This window comes from Anneissia japonica, unplaced genomic scaffold (genome assembly GCF_011630105.1).
Source record: "Anneissia japonica isolate Jap-2015-1 unplaced genomic scaffold, ASM1163010v1 scaffold2055_len368625_cov186, whole genome shotgun sequence".
NCBI lineage: Eukaryota > Metazoa > Echinodermata > Crinoidea > Comatulida > Comatulidae > Anneissia > Anneissia japonica.
This window is the reverse complement of record NW_022757341.1, coordinates 21,730-39,131: the sequence shown is the minus strand read 5'-3', so window position 1 is coordinate 39,131 and position 17,402 is coordinate 21,730. Positions and strand designations below refer to the sequence as shown.

The 17,402-nt window shown below is 32.2% G+C and overlaps 1 protein-coding gene across 2 annotated transcripts in view; it reads left to right on the top strand.

The window, feature by feature from the left end:
- The first annotated feature begins 635 nt into the window (after nucleotides 1–635).
- LOC117124648 (cyclic nucleotide-gated channel rod photoreceptor subunit alpha-like) overlaps nucleotides 636–17,402 on the top strand; it is a 27,318-nt gene continuing 10,551 nt past the window's right edge. The window contains exons 1-5 of one of the 2 annotated variants that reach the window (XM_033270953.1): nucleotides 636–708; nucleotides 2,706–2,824; nucleotides 7,607–7,699; nucleotides 9,235–9,331; nucleotides 10,141–10,287. In XM_033270953.1, the coding sequence (XP_033126844.1) occupies nucleotides 661–708; nucleotides 2,706–2,824; nucleotides 7,607–7,699; nucleotides 9,235–9,331; nucleotides 10,141–10,287 (504 nt within the window). In that variant the 5' untranslated portion in view covers nucleotides 636–660. Of the gene's footprint in view, nucleotides 709–770; nucleotides 854–2,705; nucleotides 2,825–7,606; nucleotides 7,700–9,234; nucleotides 9,332–10,140; nucleotides 10,288–17,402 lie in introns of those variants that run through there. The other variant, XM_033270952.1, reaches the window with a different exon arrangement.

The window sequence follows — 17,402 nt, the reverse complement described above, 5'->3', positions numbered from 1 at the left end:
TATATATATAAATCAGTAGGTAGACGCAGACAAAATAAACTGCTACGACACTTTGACTTGTAGGAGACATAGAAATATTTCATTAGCGAAATTTTCCTACAAGTCAAAGTATCGTAGCAGTTTAGTTTGTCTGCGTCTACCTACTGATTTATTCCTACGATGAGACAAAGGCTGACTAACAAAGAGCTCTTATGAATGTTCCCATTGATTGCCCTCAAGGGCCCCAAACATGCTAAACACATGTTATGTGTGGTACGGGCCTGCCCACATGGCCCAGATATTTTACATATGGGCCCCACAAACTTTGCTACCTGGGGCAGGGTGACAAAGGCAAAGGTCTGGATGGCAACTAGCAAGGGTGCAATGGGCCTAGACTAGAGATAGGCCTGCTGTAGGCCTATAATGGAAAATATTTCTATATTAAATAAAGTGTAAAGTACAACATTATATATACAGTACCTTAACTGGTTGTGGTTATATATTTATGAATGTTCGATTACAGATGCTCTTTTTACAAAACCAGATGCAAGCACTCTTTTGTAACGGGGCGCTTATTTGTACGTGTACGGGTATATCATTGTGCTATATATGATTTTCACAAAGATATTTTCCACAAATATGTTTTTCAGAAAATATATCACGTGTGTTTACTGGTCAATTATGACCGTTACAACAATAGGCGAAACAGAGTCTCCAGAGACTGATATTGTAAGTTGGCCCTTAACTCTTTGTTATATTTTTACCAACATCATTTCTTGTTTTGTTTTCCAACAGCAAATACATTCGGTCGATGTTTTGGGCAATCGTCACATTGACAACAATTGGCGGCACAAATTCTCCAATTACTAAACTTGTGAGTAAAGTAATGATAACGAGGGGAGATACTGAGGGGAGTTTTCGATATTTACCTTTTTACTTTCTATTGCAAAATAATGTTATAGACACAATTTTACAGAATCCTTAAAAAAAAAAAAATGTCACAAGAGGCGAAGGCCACTACTCGTTATAAAGTAACAAGTTAACGAATATTTTGATCTTTATAAGGCCTATTAATAATGTACTCTGTGGATTCTGTTTTTGTCAGCTCCACTGTAGAAAATCTTGCATTTACTGCCAAAGTCCGTTTTCCTGGCTTTCAATATAACTTTGTAAACTATCACTGTAAAAAGAAAGACTATGTATCCAACTACTGAATATTGTTGGAATATAATAATATATTTCCTATGTTTTTATTTTTTCCCCTTCTATATATAGGCCTAAGAATGAGATAAACAGACCTGACCTCTTTCAAGGGGGAAAACCTTGAATTTTCAATAAATTTAAGGTCATTGAAAGACACCTTAAAAGTCGGGAAAGCTCATTTCCGTCCACCTAGAAATCTAAATTTGGACCCCCAGACCCTTCATTCTTTTTGGGGCTTTTAGAAACATTTTCAACCCTCTCTTTTAAATCCTGGATCCGCCCCTAAATGGTGTCACTTCATTGCCATAGTTCTTACTTCGATTATGGGATAAGGGAAGTCAAAACAATGAAGGCGATCTTTAAATCCAATATGGTGCCAATGTAAAAATAATGTTTGGTGATTGCATGATACTCCCTACTTATACATATCTAAACACCCTTGATGTAACAAAAATATCAAATACAGTGTATTATCTTTAGCAGCCATCTTTAAATCTAATATTATGGTAGTCATCTTGAAATTTAATATGGCGGCTTTCTGACATGATTTCTGATGACTGTAGATACCCATTATCAAAAACATGAGTAAAGATTTTTTAGAGTAGTAGGTGTTGTAAATATGAAGATACAGTATTGAAAAAAATTATCAATAATTTGGCCTCATCTTGAAAAGCCAATATGAAAAACATTTTGGTATTCAATATGGCGGTTTTGTGACATAATTTCTAATTGTTGCATGAAACTCTTTGATATCAAAAACGTGGGTAAAAATCTTTGATTGACAGTGATACCGTAGGTGCTGTATATATAAATATATTGAAAAAGATACCATTAATTTGGCGATATCTAGAAATCCAATATGGCAGATATCTGACATATTATCTGATTGCATGAAATTTCTGATATTGAAAACATAGGTAAAGATCTTTGATTGACAGTAATATGTGCTGTAGTTTTATAAATATATTGGCTAAAATTAAATATTTTGGTAGCCATCTTAAAATCCTTACCAGGCAGCCATCTTGAAATTCAATATGGCGGCTTTCTGACATAATTCCTGATGGCGGCATGATACTCCCTAATATCAAAAACATGGGTAACAGTTTTTATTGACAATACAATGTGCTGTAGATATAAATATATTGATAAAAATATCAATAATTTGGGGGCCATCTTGAAAAACAATGCGGTGGCCGCCTGACATAGAGCTATGTATGACGATTGCATGGCACTCCCTGATATTTAAAACATAGGTAAACATCTTTAATTGGCAGTGATATGTGCCTTATATATTTAAATATATTGAGTAAATTAAATATTTTGGCAGCCATATTGGATGTCAAGATGGTGGTCACTAGACGGCGGTCACTTTGTCGGGTTCTATCTTTTTAATGATCCTTAAGTGTGAGAAGTTTCATGCTTAGCCGCTCTACTAAAACACTAATACAGTGAATCTCAAAATACAATAATAGTGTGTTGAAAACATGTTTTCCCCAAAAATAATAGAAATAATTTTTCTGTAGGAATACGTTTTTACCGGTGCCACATATCTGATTGGTGTTTTTCTCTTCGCTGCTGTGGTTGGCAACGTGGGTGACGTCATTAGCAACATGAACGCAGCAAGGCAAGAATTCCAAACCAAGTGTGTACAATTACTATTTTTTTTCATTATAAATTTATGAATACTGAATATTTTGAACGGTTATGAACGAAGTAAAAATATATATTCTATGTCAAGATTTTAGAGACACCTATAATAAGTCATCTTATACACATCTAGATGTGTATAAGAGACAGATAATAATATATTTCCTAACACGATTCTACATGCAATTCAACCTTAGCTCTACTAAAACACTAACAGTGAATCTCAAAATACAATAATAGTGTGTTGAAAACATATTTCCCCCAAAAATAATAGAAATAATTTTTCTGTAGATATATATATGATAATATAGTACAGGCAACTGACTGGAGATACTTTATCTCGAATGAAAATCTATACCGAATCACAAAGAATAAAATCAGAGGAGGAGGAATAAGATCCATCCTTGAGAGAACAATCTCAAACAGCCATATTTCGAAGTCACAATTCATTCGAAGCTGCTTCTGTCGTACACGTTAATTCTAGAATAGGTAGTTGGGTAATAATCAGGTATACACTGAACATTAGGTATAGTGTGACCTGACAGGGAGATGAGCGACCCTGCCCATATGTTGAGCTTCGGGACCCTCCTGACCCGGGAGGGGAATACCCGACAGGGTCCCACCTGGAGGTACAGGTAGTTATGTAACATAATAAAATAACACAATTAAAATAGAAAATAAAAGCTTGTTTAATAAAACATCTACTGTATTTTGAATCTGTTCACCAATGAAGTTAACGGTTATCTGGATTTATATTATATGCAACAATTTTTTTCTACCCGTAATTGTGTAATAGAGTGTAGGCCTATCTGGCGGCAATTTAAATCTGTTCACCCATGAAGACTCTGTGGGCTAATGGTTATTAGGCTTGCCTTGACAGCGAGAGGTCGCAGGTCTTGTCAGAGGCATTCTATTACACAATTTCTTTATTCATTTATTCTTTGATGATTTATAGGCATATGTATGTATGTATATATATACAATATAGCGTCACAATAATGAAAGTCAAATACGTAAAATGTTGATTTTAGAAACACTAAACTTTATTTGGCGAATACTACTCCTACTGTCTTTGTCAACGCTTGACAAAAACTGAACACATTTAGAAAGTTTCTTAGTTAAGTCAAAAGCAAGTCGGCATACCATAAAGGAATAATGATATATGTACAAATAAACAGTGATAATGGTGAACAATGAATGACCAAGTGGTGGACTTAGCCTGGTTCACGTCGAACTTTATCTAGATATACCCGTCTTGAAACATGATACGATAATCCCCTAATCGTGTTCGATGCCAAGTAGAGCCAGATAAACAGCCAGCCAGTTTCAGGCCGTCGAAGTCACACGGTGGAAATGCTTGTTTAATAAAACATCTACTGTATTTTGAATCTGTTCACCAATGAAGTTAACGGTTATCTGGATTTATATTATATGCAACAATTTTTTTCTACCCGTAATTGTGTAATAGAGTGTAGGCCTATCTGGCGGCAATTTAAATCTGTTCACCCATGAAGACTCTGTGGGCTAATGGTTATTAGGCTTGCCTTGACAGCGAGAGGTCGCAGGTCTTGTCAGAGGCATTCTATTACACAATTTCTTTATTCATTTATTCTTTGATGATTTATAGGCATATGTATGTATATATATTATATATAGGCTATATATATATATAAATATATATATATACAATATAGCCTCACAATAATGAAAGTCAAATACGTAAGATGTTGATTTTAGAAAAACTAAAATTTATTTGGCGAATACTATACTCCTACTGTCTTTGTCAACGCTTGACAAAAAATGAACACATTTAGAAAGTTTCTTAGTTAAGTCAAAAGCAAGTCGGCATACCATAAAGGAATAATGATATATGTACAAATAAACAGTGATAATGGTGAACAAAGAATGACCAAGTGGTGGACTTAGCCTGGTTCACGTCGAACTTTATCTAGATATACCCGTCTTGAAACATGATACGATAATCCCCTAATCGTGTTCGATGCCAAGTAGAGCCAGATAAACAGCCAGCCAGTTTCAGGCCGTCGACGTCACACGGTGGAAATGCTTGTTTAATAAAACATCTACTGTATTTTACGAACCTCTAGTACCGACTTGCTTTTGACTTAACTACCGTATTGTTTCTCAAATTGTATATTACTGTACCAAGAAACTTTCTCAATGTGTTCATTTTTTGTCAAGCGTTGATAGAAAATAACAGGGTTTTTTTTCGCACTGTGGCAATGCCGATAGAAAACAGCAGCTTTTTGGCACTGCGGCAGTGCCGACAGAAAACAGCAGCTGTTTTTCGCACTGTGGCATTATTTACACTGTAGTGCGAAAAAAGCTCCGATTTTCTATCGGCACTACCGCAATGCAAAAACACTGCAATTTTCGATCGTCACTGCCACTCGAAAAGCTGCTGTTTAATTAATTAAATGGATGTTTTTATCGATAGATAATGGTATCAATAATTGGTTAGGTTTAGCCTAGCCTATATTATTGTTAACATTATATTATATATGTTTTACAAATAATTATAATTATTTCTATTTATTAAATATATACATTACTAGGTCCATACATAAAAAAATAAAATAAAATAAAACAACCAAAATTATAAATAAAATAGTAGTAATGATAAAAATAATAATAATAATATAATAATTATAATAATATTAACAGTACTCGAATAATACTATAATAATGGATAATAATACTTTAATAATATTTTAATTGACCACCTTTTTACAATGGTTTCATTAATGAGATGAATCAGCATAATTTATTAAATCAACTTGCGTCTATGCAAAACCTGTTTCTTATTTAAATAAAGATGTTATCTATTTTATTATAAATTATAAGTTTATTTTCTATGATAAATTTATCCACATACATCATGTTTTCAATGTTAGTATGGTTGATAAATAATATATTTAAAAAAATAACAATAGTATTAATAATAATAATAATAATAATAATAATAATAATAATGAAGGTGCTCGAATAATGCTTTAATAAAGAATTAATAATACTTAAATATTACTTCAATAGGCCTATTTGCGATAGTGTGATTAATGAGATATTTATTGATTAATTTATAGAAATATATACTAGGTATATACCATTAATAATGATTCAGCATGCTAAATCAACTTACGTCTTATAGATGTAAAATCTGTTTTTTTCCCCAATAAAATGATACCTATTTTATTCTGTTTTAAAGAATAATCTTATAAATTACATTATAAAGTTTCATTGTAAATTTTATGAGAATTTAATCACATAATTTATGTTTTCAATTATTTAAGCATTTAAACAATTTAGTGGGCCTAACGCTGGGTGTAAATGTAAAATAAAACAAAAACCAAAAACAAAAGCATTGCCAAAGTGTTTTCGTGTATGCAAATGCTAATACTATCGATCAATTACTGTGTATATTTGGTAAGCAAAGCTCAGGTATTCATACGAGGTGACGAATATCCGTCGAAATGCCGTATAAATAAACTGCAATTATGTAAATAACTTTCACAAGAACTTTACGAATATCTTAATTAATATCTTAAATTAGTTAATTAATAATTAATTATTAGATTGATATAAAAATTGTGACCTATAACTACAATTTATTAATATATTTTAATTATTAAATACAAGAATCCTCCAACGAATTTTTCAGGTCAAAAATTGGCATCAAAAGTAGTAATTTTTCAATCGCGATCTTCGTATATATATATATATACATATATATATATATATATAAACGGCATAGGCATGTGTTGCACATATGTTCCACTAATTATAAAATATACTGTATGTCGGAGACAAACAATAAAAGATGAATTGACGTGTTTCGGAACATAAATATATTTTATTATAACGAATATTCCGTCCTCATCCTAAGGACTTCATCAGCGTAACTGATTCACATTGCAAAGGGCTTAGTAATTATAAAATAGAGGCTGGGTAATTATACAATAGAAGGTGATAACATAGTTATTTCGTTCAATAGGCTTAATTAAGATAAACAATATTATGGAGCATATGTAATGAGCATCATACTAAGTGTAGTAAGCAGGATATACTAAAGGATAAAAAATGTCAATATGTAAGTAATACTGTATAAAGATAAATCAAGTAGAGGCATGTAAATATAAACTATGTATAAAAAATATATATAGAATTGTATTGAATTGGTCAGTTCAAAACCCATATAAAGCACACCTATTTCAATATTTTCCTCTCACCTGTTTAAGATCTTCTTGTTTTATTGTTTTTTGTTTTTTGTTTTTGTTTTTTTTAATTTCCTATCGAACTTTTTTGCTTTGAGTTACTGCTTTATTGCATAGTTTAGGTTTGCACACTTTGTTTGGGTTTAGTTCTATGCAAGCTCTACTCGGAGGTATTTTTGACTTATTGTGGAGAGTGGCTAACAGCGCTTTGTATAACTGCAAGGAAAAGCGCTATACAATAATATAGTGACAAGTGAAAAGTAACATGCGCATTTGTTTATTTCTTATTAGGTTTAGTACCTCCTGTGCTTTGTTTGCTGATAAGCCAATTAAGTTTCAGCAACTTTTAACTAAGTATCTCTAATTTGTATTATGTATATCATTTTTCAGCAAATTATTAATAGTAAAATTACAACAATTATTTAATTAAACTAATTAACCAATGGGAAGAAAGAATCCTCTGAGGTGGGGTTTTAGAAAATGCTTTGTAATAGCTGTGACCGGCACTGTTTACCATTGACATATTCGTTTTGTATTCTTTTATATAGAATGGATTCTCTGAAATTTTACATGAATCATCGGAAGGTCCCAGAGGATCTTCAAAGTCGTGTAAAGAAATGGTCTGAATATGCGTGGACAAGGTATCTTTATTCATAATCATTAAAATCAATATTCTCGAAAGTGAACTAAGCTAGTCCAGGATTACCCGATAGGAATGGGGCCTTAAAAAATATGCCACAGAGTGCACACTGTGTCAAAAGTGTGTATACACGGCCTACCTTCCGTGTGTACACACAGTGGTCACTGTGTTTGGACAGAAAAACACTGTGTACAGAATTCAAATAGTCAGCCTCAGTGTGTATACACTGTGATCACTATGTGTTACTACATAAAGTACACAGTGTGCAAATTCACCTAGTAGTTCACACTGTGGACACACTGTGACCACAGTGTTTTTTACACAGGAAAAAAAAACAGTCTGAAATTCACATAGTCCAGAGTGTGAGCACACTGTGACCACAGTGTGTATTAAAATCACAGGAAACACAGTGTGAAATTCACATAGTAGGCCTAGTTCAAAGTGTAAACACATTGTGAGCAGTGTATTTTATACAGGAAACAGTTAAATTCACATAGTCCACAGTGTGAACACACTGTGACCACAGTGGTACAAGCAACAGTTGTTGAGTAACAAAATGGATCACGGTGGTTCAGTAAATATGTTTTGTTGTTATTGAATAACAACAGGGGAAGGAAGGAGGAAGGAAGTAAGAAAGGGAGGGAGGGAGATATAAAAACCAAACCCAGTCAGCCTGCTGGGAAAAGAAAGAACGGTATAATAATAATGATAATGATAATAATAATAATAACAATAAATCGGATAAAAAACTACTTCTCTCACAAATAACATAGCACAGTCTTGTCATTTGCACATGCATTGGCATGCTGATAGCATGTTTTAATTTTTTTTAAATATTCTTCCCTTTTATTATTTAACTGTGTATTTGTGAAGATAATTCCAAGCTGATATTGCCACTTTAAATTGGCTTTTAAAGTATAAATATAATTGAATTGAATTAATAATTTTTATAATTAAAATAATCATTTTTATGTTATAATAATTCTAAGTAACATTTATCTTAAAAATCTTTTCTTGTGGAACAGAAATATTGATATAATTTAAAGTCAGACTCCAAAGGAAAAACATTTGATATGTTGTAAAACTAATTTTTCTAAGACAGAAAAAAAGTAAAAAAAAACAGGATAACGGTGAAAAAAAGGGCGCCTACGCAAATTTTCCCCCAATTTTTCAATGTTCAAAATTCTGTATCTCATTCACTGTTCCTCAGTTTTTTGTCAAACAACATTTTTCTGTCTTAGAAAATCAGTTCTACAACATATATTTTGTTTTCCTCCGGAGCCTGACTTTAAGAAACATATGTTGGTAACTATGAATAGTTCACCTTAATATTGCAATCATACCCATCGTACTCTTTCTTTTAAGATATTTATTTATAATTTCATTGATTTTGTAACCATCAAACTTTAAACAACTTACAGAATGAAAATTTATTATAATGGCAATTGCTGTAGGTATAATATACATGGTATCAATGTTTTATCAGACCAGTTCATGGGATCACATTATGCCCACTTTGAATTATACTTTTATTAGAACACAAGCACTTGACGATCAGTGTTTTTTGGAGATTTTGCCACCGAGATTGAGAGCTGAAATAGCTAAGCATGTCCACCTAGAAACGTTACAGAAGGTAATTCTATTTTTTTAAACAGATATTTAGATATTTAATTTAATTTTTTTTTCTTTGAGGTTTATTTATTGTTTGTCTTTGTATACATACAGAGTAATAAACAGTTCATATTCTACGTAGTAAAAAATTCGTGTTCATATTTGTTTTGCAATTTATCATTTTACACATTAAGTTTCGCAGTAATTACACATTAGAACTGAATTGTGTATAACGTTCGTAATATCGAAAAACAGTTACTTTCACCTACTCCTATACCTATTTTGTTAACAATATTTTTTATTTTGTTATTATTTTTCTTAAATATAAAGGCCATTTATTCAGCTTCCGAACGTCATGTATATTACAACTAGTTCCTTTTAAAGTCAGGCTCATGAGGGAAAACATTTGTATGTTGTACAACTGATTTTTTAAAGACACAAACAGGGTGTTTGACGAAAAACTCTGGAACGGTTAATAAGGTGTACAGGTTTTTTAACATTCAAAAACTGTGGGAGAACGTGTAAAAGGGGTGGTTAGCCATTTTCCTCACAGTTTTTAAATTTTGTATTCATGCTTTGGTTTATCCAATGAATGATTAAACTTTCCTCTTATTGGTGGCATATTTTCTCAAATGTTTATTAATTAAATTATGAACTTTTAATTCCTTGTCATTTCTGTAATTTCATGTTTTCCCTCTTGTAACAATTTTTATTCACGCGGGGTACAGTGTTTTCTCTTTTTATGAATAGAGAAATATATGTAACTAATCACTTATTTTTTCTATTTTGATGAGTTATTTATATCTTAAATCATATTGTATGATTCTTAAGGTCAAAATATTCGAAGACTGTGAACAAGGGTTACTTTGTGAACTTGTACTCAAACTACGGTCTCAGATCTATCCACCAGGCGACTTCATTTGCAGGAAAGGAGAAATTGGGCGGGAGATGTATATCATAAATCACGGACGTGTTTCGGTAATAACTATCGTAGTTATGCTCCTATATATAAAATTATATGGCTAATATATAATGTATAATCTACCATAAAACCTCGTAAAGAAGACCTGGACTTCCTTTTGAACCTTTGAATTAGTTCATTTTGAGATGGGCTTCTTTTCGAGATTGGATTTTTTTTACTACTTTTCTGCCTGCTGTGGGACTTTGACTTCCGCATGATTATTAGAAGTAGCTGGAGATGTGTATAAGAGACAGATATATATATATATATATATATATATGTTTAAACATTCTTAATAATATTAAAAATAGTAATTACTTTATCTTTAATAAGCAGGTACTCAATAGCATAATTTTTAATTAACAGTCAACAATTAAAAAAATCGTATTAATAACATACTCAGTACCTTCACAAGTTTATGTAACACTTCGTGGTTCTAATTTAACATGGTGCAATATATTTTAGATCAATTTTTCATATTCGGTGGAGTCTAGGACGTAGGCATTATTATAGGCTAGGCCTAGGCCGGACGCACCTTAATAAATTAGGGCCTTGGCTGGCCTAGCTAGACCCAAGCCAGGCTAGAACCGAGCCGAGGCTTTCCATCTAGGCCTACAGTACATCTACATTTACTAGGGCTATACGACTTGGCTAAATCATATTCATCCTAAATTTATGTGTTGTATCACAGACTTTGAACATGAAACCATAATTTCATAAGTGTTATCATAAGTTAAACAATGAGATACATCAGTCACCAATTCTGGCTCCATTGTAATCGCCTCTACACTCGCCGCGTGATGCTGACATGCAAGCCAACCTCTTATCGTTGTGTTCTAAAACGGACGCTATTTTCACTCAGAACCGTCCTCAAATTCCGCGGTACGGTGAGATGCAATCTTTCACGCATGCGCAGATGAATTTTCGGCTCTAATTACCGTACTAGATTTCTCCCGTACTGAAACGAAAGCTCGCTTGTAGCACAATGCTACGGTCTGTCTTAATGTAAGTATCCGTTAAATATGTGAAAAGTAAAACTGTAATCAATAATAAATATAAGGTACAACATACCAATGATCTAGAAGTACTGTTATGTTTACTGTGCTTGTCTTTAGAACAAACGATCTTTCTTCTACTCTGCCGGGCACGTCTTGTCCCTCTCAAGGCAGGTTGTCAACTCATCGATCCTTGTCTAAGACATGTTAACCCCAGCACAAGGACGCTAGGCGATTAATTATTCCGCTGTCCAAATTAACTTGACAAACAGTTTATACCTGGATATGCAAAACTTCTCTATTTACAATAAAGTAGTTCCCGAAAAAAATAATAACAGCTTCCTATTCTATCTGCTCATAATTTTCATTATCTCTTGGCACCTTAAATCGGCACTCATCAAGAATAACATAGGCATGTTTACTTTTTCTTATTTTTATAGGCTTATGTTTTTTAACTCTCAGTATTATCTCCAACTAATAATAATGTAAGCCATGGTCGGGGAATGGCCTTCTGTATACAACGGTGCTCAATCATGGAATTTTGTTTACTCATTAAAATATTGTTAACATCATATTGGCTGAATAAATGATTATTTGTGACTACATCTTTAATTTTAATGAGCCCGACGTCAATCCAATTCTTGAAGAGTAAAGAAAATAGAAAACGGTTGCTTACTAGCACACCCCTTTATATACGCCATGGAACGTACCACTGATTTATCGAATATCGGCATGAATTTATGCATGTTATTATTTAACAATCTGCTGTTAGACATGTTAAGCATCACATTGAGAGCCTCATGCCTTCTAAGATAAAACAAAGGAATGTACTTCCACTTTGCCTCTTCAGGTTTTAACAATGTTTTGACCCAAATCATTTTAGCGCTTTTACCTTTAATTCAAAATCTGGCATTTTAATGCCTCCCCTCGAAAAGGCTCCTATCAATGTATTTTCTTTATTTTTGGCTTTTTCTTTTGCAAAATGAAATCTGAAATCAAGTTATTAACAATTTTAACTTTTTCAGAAACTTCAATTATGTATGCATGATATAATAATTTAGGTAAACCAAGTATTTTAATAATTATTGATCTTCCAAAAATTGCAAGATTTCGTCTCTGCCAATTATTGAGGCAGTGTTCAAATTTCAAAATGTTGTCATTCCAATTGTTTTTTTCAGAAAGTGCTTTGTCATGCCTTACATAGACACCAAGTTACTTTGACTTGGTTTGTTACCCAATTGATTTCAATATTACTGCTATACATTAATGTATCTACTTTTTCCAATTCTCATACCTTAACTTATTTAGATTTATTTTTCTTTAGAGACTTCGCGACATTTCTGTACAAGACCCTTAAATGACACTTTCTTCATTTCTTGCAAAAGGATTGTATAATCTGCCTGCTGTGGGACTTTGACTTCCGCATGATTATTAGAAGTAGCTGGTAACGCAATTCCTTTAAATAATTCAGATATTCTTAAATTACTTGACATCATTTCAGCCACTAAAATAAATAATAATACCGAAAGTGGGAAACTGGACTTACTTGTTTATTCAATGGCGAACTATACTCACCAGGATGAATAACAATATCCACAAACGTAAACATTGGAGTAGTATAGAACAACTTCGTTAAGGAGTTTGAATTGATCGGTTGTCATTTAACTATCATTTTTATAATATATTAATTTTTTTTAGTACAACCAATGACCCAAAAAGTATTTAAGTATTTTATTCTTTTTTTTCTCGAAACTCAATCCATTTAGCCCTTGCTCTAATCTGTGTTTCTTTTGCTTCAATTTCATATATTTTTTTCTAGTTCTTTTGTCTTAGAATTCAGAATTTCTTGTGCTTTTTTATTACATTCATTTATGTTTAATAATGTTTTAATTATTTTGTCAATTTCAGACTCCTACTGTTTTTTCCTATTAATTTGTAATTTGGCCTTGTTATTACCTAAAAGTTTGAAAAATCTTTAACCTTTACTTTGATTGTTTCCCATCTAACTTCTGGATTAGTTTTTTTCATTGTGCTGTTTGTAATTTTAATGATTTTACATACTTGATATTTATAATCCTTCATTTAAATAATTGTCATTTAATTTTCAGATACCTGGTCCTTTCTTTAAAGTTGATAAAGCTAATTGTAATGATACTGATGGTCAGTTAAGATTGGTGGTCGTAACAGACCCTCCTGACTGAATATTTTTGGACACAAGCCGATAATCAAGACGTTTATAGATAACTTGCAATTTTATTTTCTCCATGTGAAATGATTTTTTGTTTGTTTTTCCCCTCTATATATCAATTAATTTCACATTCATTAATTATTTTAATTTATTAACTAAACTGTCACTTGTACATGCACTTCCCTTTTGGTCTAAATTTGGATTCAGAATACAGTTCCAATCTCCTCCTATTATAATTGTATTATTTTCATTATCATTAATAACTTTAAGTTTTTCATTTAAATCTGAAAAGAAAAGCCTCTTTGGTCTATTGGGTGCATAATGTTAATAATAGTAAATTTTAAATTTTCAGTCTCAATATTTAGTATCACATATATACCATATAAATCAATGCTTTTAATGTAAAATACTTACTAGTAAATTCTTTCTAAATAGAATACTAACTCCCCTACTGTCATTCTTACCGAAACTATTGTAAGATACACCATTATTGTGTTTCTTGTAGCATAATAATATCTGTCTTCTAATCACTGAATTATTTAAATAGTTTATTTACTCTTATACCTCTGACATTAAGTGTTAAGAAATGCAAATTAGTCTTATTGATCATTTCTTTTTTTTCTTTTTTTTTTTTTGGAAAAAGCAATTGGTCATATTTTCAACTATTATATCATTATTTTTTTATATTATATAAATTTTTAGAAATTTTACAATTATTCTGTACAATATTATTTTGAAAGTGAATAATACATTTTTTCTTGTTGAGCATCTTCCTTGATTGGAGTAATATCTTTCCTTTTGCCATTTTTTTTTCTTTTGCAGGCCTCTTTGTTTTTAATTTTACTTCTTTTTACTTCTTGAATATTCTTTTTCTGCATCGACTGGAGTTTTGCACTTGCTTTCAATGCTGTGGAAGGAAACAAACTGGTTATTTTGCGTTTTTCCACTTTTTGGACATTTTTGGACCAGATACACCGCTATTATCACCATCAATCTTGTCTCCGTCATCTTCACCACTGGTTTTAGCATCCCCATATTCTTTCAGCTTCCTTTTCCGATTCAAAATTGGTATGTGAAATTGATTCAGGCTCAACCTCACTCATTGCCTTCTTTAAAACATTCATTTTGAGGGCATTCGTTTTTACGATGGCCTGGGTTTCCACAATTATGGACACCATTTCCTTTGTACAACTTGCAGCATTATGACCGGCAATTAAACACTTTTTACACACTAGGTTCTCTGGTTCAATTGTTTTGCCTTGATGAAAACCTCTAGCTTTAAAACCAATTAATATATCGTATTTTGGCAATCTGGTACCGGTATTTAATTTTTCAATAAATGGAATACGATTACCATTTACGCAGTTCGTCAGTTTGCCATCGACTCTTAGCTTAGATTTAATAATATTTCCTTCGATTTTGCATTCTAGCATCTTCAGTTTTACAGTGATCACTTATTCACTAACCGAAAGCGGTATGTCTTTTATAAGTAGTCTATCGATTTCTGTCTCACTATAGGTAATGTATAAGTTTTTGTCATGTACTTCCATCGATGTTTAGCCCGCATGATATCACCTTAACTCTTTGTTTGTGTGTTTTAAGGTACAATCGCCACAAACCTTTAATTCTGTGTATGCCATTAATATATTCTACTGGTAAATAATTTTTTAAAGCTCGAAAGAAATCTTCTTTTGGATAATTAATTCCAATACGACCGACGTATGTTGTTTGTAACCCTGGTAAGTTTTTGTTTTGGTTTGTTTGTAACCCTGGTTACTTTTCACCACTTTGATTACAGCATTGAGTGATTAAGTGGAAGTTACATAAGCTATGTGATAATTGGCCCTTACCTCTAAGCCTATCACAATAGTATTGTTTATATATTATAGTATATCTCTTGTATCAGCCACATTTTTTCATTTAGTTGTGTAAGCTGAAAAAGACCAGAGGATTGGTCGAAAATTTCTCTTAAAATAAACTAGTGTTCTATTGCCTTAGCGCCAGGATCGTTACAAGGATGACAAAAGTAGAAAATTTGGTACAGTCAGATATTAATATGGGCATACAGTTTTAAAAAATCTCTGGAGCCAAAAAAATCTTTTTTTTTTCGGGGTAAAAATCGCATTTTTGGGAAAAAAATATGGTTTTCAATATTTTATAATTTTTTGACTATTGTAGTGCAAGACCTTCCTGTACAAATAGGTTTAAGATCAATATGATAATTATGTAGTCAGAAATAAGCAAATAAATGTTCAAATAAATGTGAAAAAAAATAAAAGATTCTTCAGTTAATCACTTTCTTGTTCGCGTCTATTTATATTTTCAAATCGTACTCTCTAAATACATTACATATGTCCTTTTTTATTCTTTCGATTTGCTGGGGTGTATCGTCAAATGCTGCCAGTCCTTCGTCTCTGTAGAGGCCAATCTTATTTCCATATTTTGGTTCTAATTTTGCCAGTATGAAAAGGCCAATTAGCTCACATGTCTCTGCTCCGTCGTAACTACCCATCGTCACGTCGAAATTTGTCTCGGTGTTTTGTTTTCTCCAGGCTGTTTGGTTGCTGAATAGTAGAGTGTTTTTGGATTGTACAATTATGTTTCTTTCCTCTTCTGTAATTTCTGCGTAGGATTCGGCGAAGTCAAGGGCTTTAGAAAGTAGGTTATGGGAAATCGGTGGATAGAATTCGGTGACGTCGAAGCATATAAATGAGTGGCTCTGCTTATCGGTGATGTTGTTAAACCATTCTAGGACCTGACTTGTATTTCTCCATTGGTTAAGTTTAGTCTTCTGGTTTATTTATTTTTTTTTGTTTTTTTCCAGGATTTGCTTACTTATCTTTCCTATTTCTGATATGTCGGTTTGTTTGCAAAGTTATCTTTGTGGTCATTTAGTGTCACAAATGCGTTTCGTTTTGCCATTACTTCAATCTTGTCGTCTAAGTCTAGGTTCCTTGCTATTTTAGTTTCTTCAGTTGTGATGGTACTTGCAGCATTAGCTTCTGCTTTCTTGACATTAATCTTTCTTCATTAATCTCTGCACACAACAAATCAGTACTTAATAATACCACAATCCGCACAGATAATGATGTCAAAGAATGCAATTGTCGCGACGTGTGCCCCCTATCCAACAAGTGCCTAATCAAAGGAGTTGTATATAAGGCCACAGTCATACGCCAGGACGACAACAAAATAGAAACTTATGTCGGACTGATAGAAAACACTTTTAAGAGCATATATAATGGATATACTAGCTCATTCCGTGATGAAAAGTACAAAAACAGCACGGCATTTAGCCAATACATTTGGAAACTTAAAGCCGATAATACAGTATAAAATATGAAATTAAATGGAAAATATTAGGTAAATGCAAACCATACTCCAATATCAGTAAACGTTGTAATTGTGTTTACTCGAGAAATATTTTATTATATGTAACCTTGAATTAAGCTCACTTAACCGTAGGAATGAATTGATTAGTGCATGTAGGCATAGAAGAAAATTTCTACTGCGGTACCAATATACATACCTATACAATACAGAGCTTCTAATCACCTCTATGAATAATAATGAGTATACTAATTAACATGTTTACCAATAAACTATATAACATTATAATCTATATAGCAATTAACAGTTCCACCATGCATGATAGTTATTCTGCAGTCTCATTCAAAGCCAGCACCTGATGATTGAGGAAGTACCTCATGAAACAGCCTGTAGTGCAATAAAATGTTGAATTTGTAACCAAGCGTCATCTTGTTTTGATTTTATATTGCTCTGCTTATGTATCGAGCACTGTTTGTCTAGATTATCTGCTTTCAACCTACTCTGCACAGTATATATATATATATATATATACTGTCTCTTATACACATCTAGATGTGTATAAGAGACAGATATATATGAGATGAATTTTAAATATTTTTGACCATCATAATCATAAAAA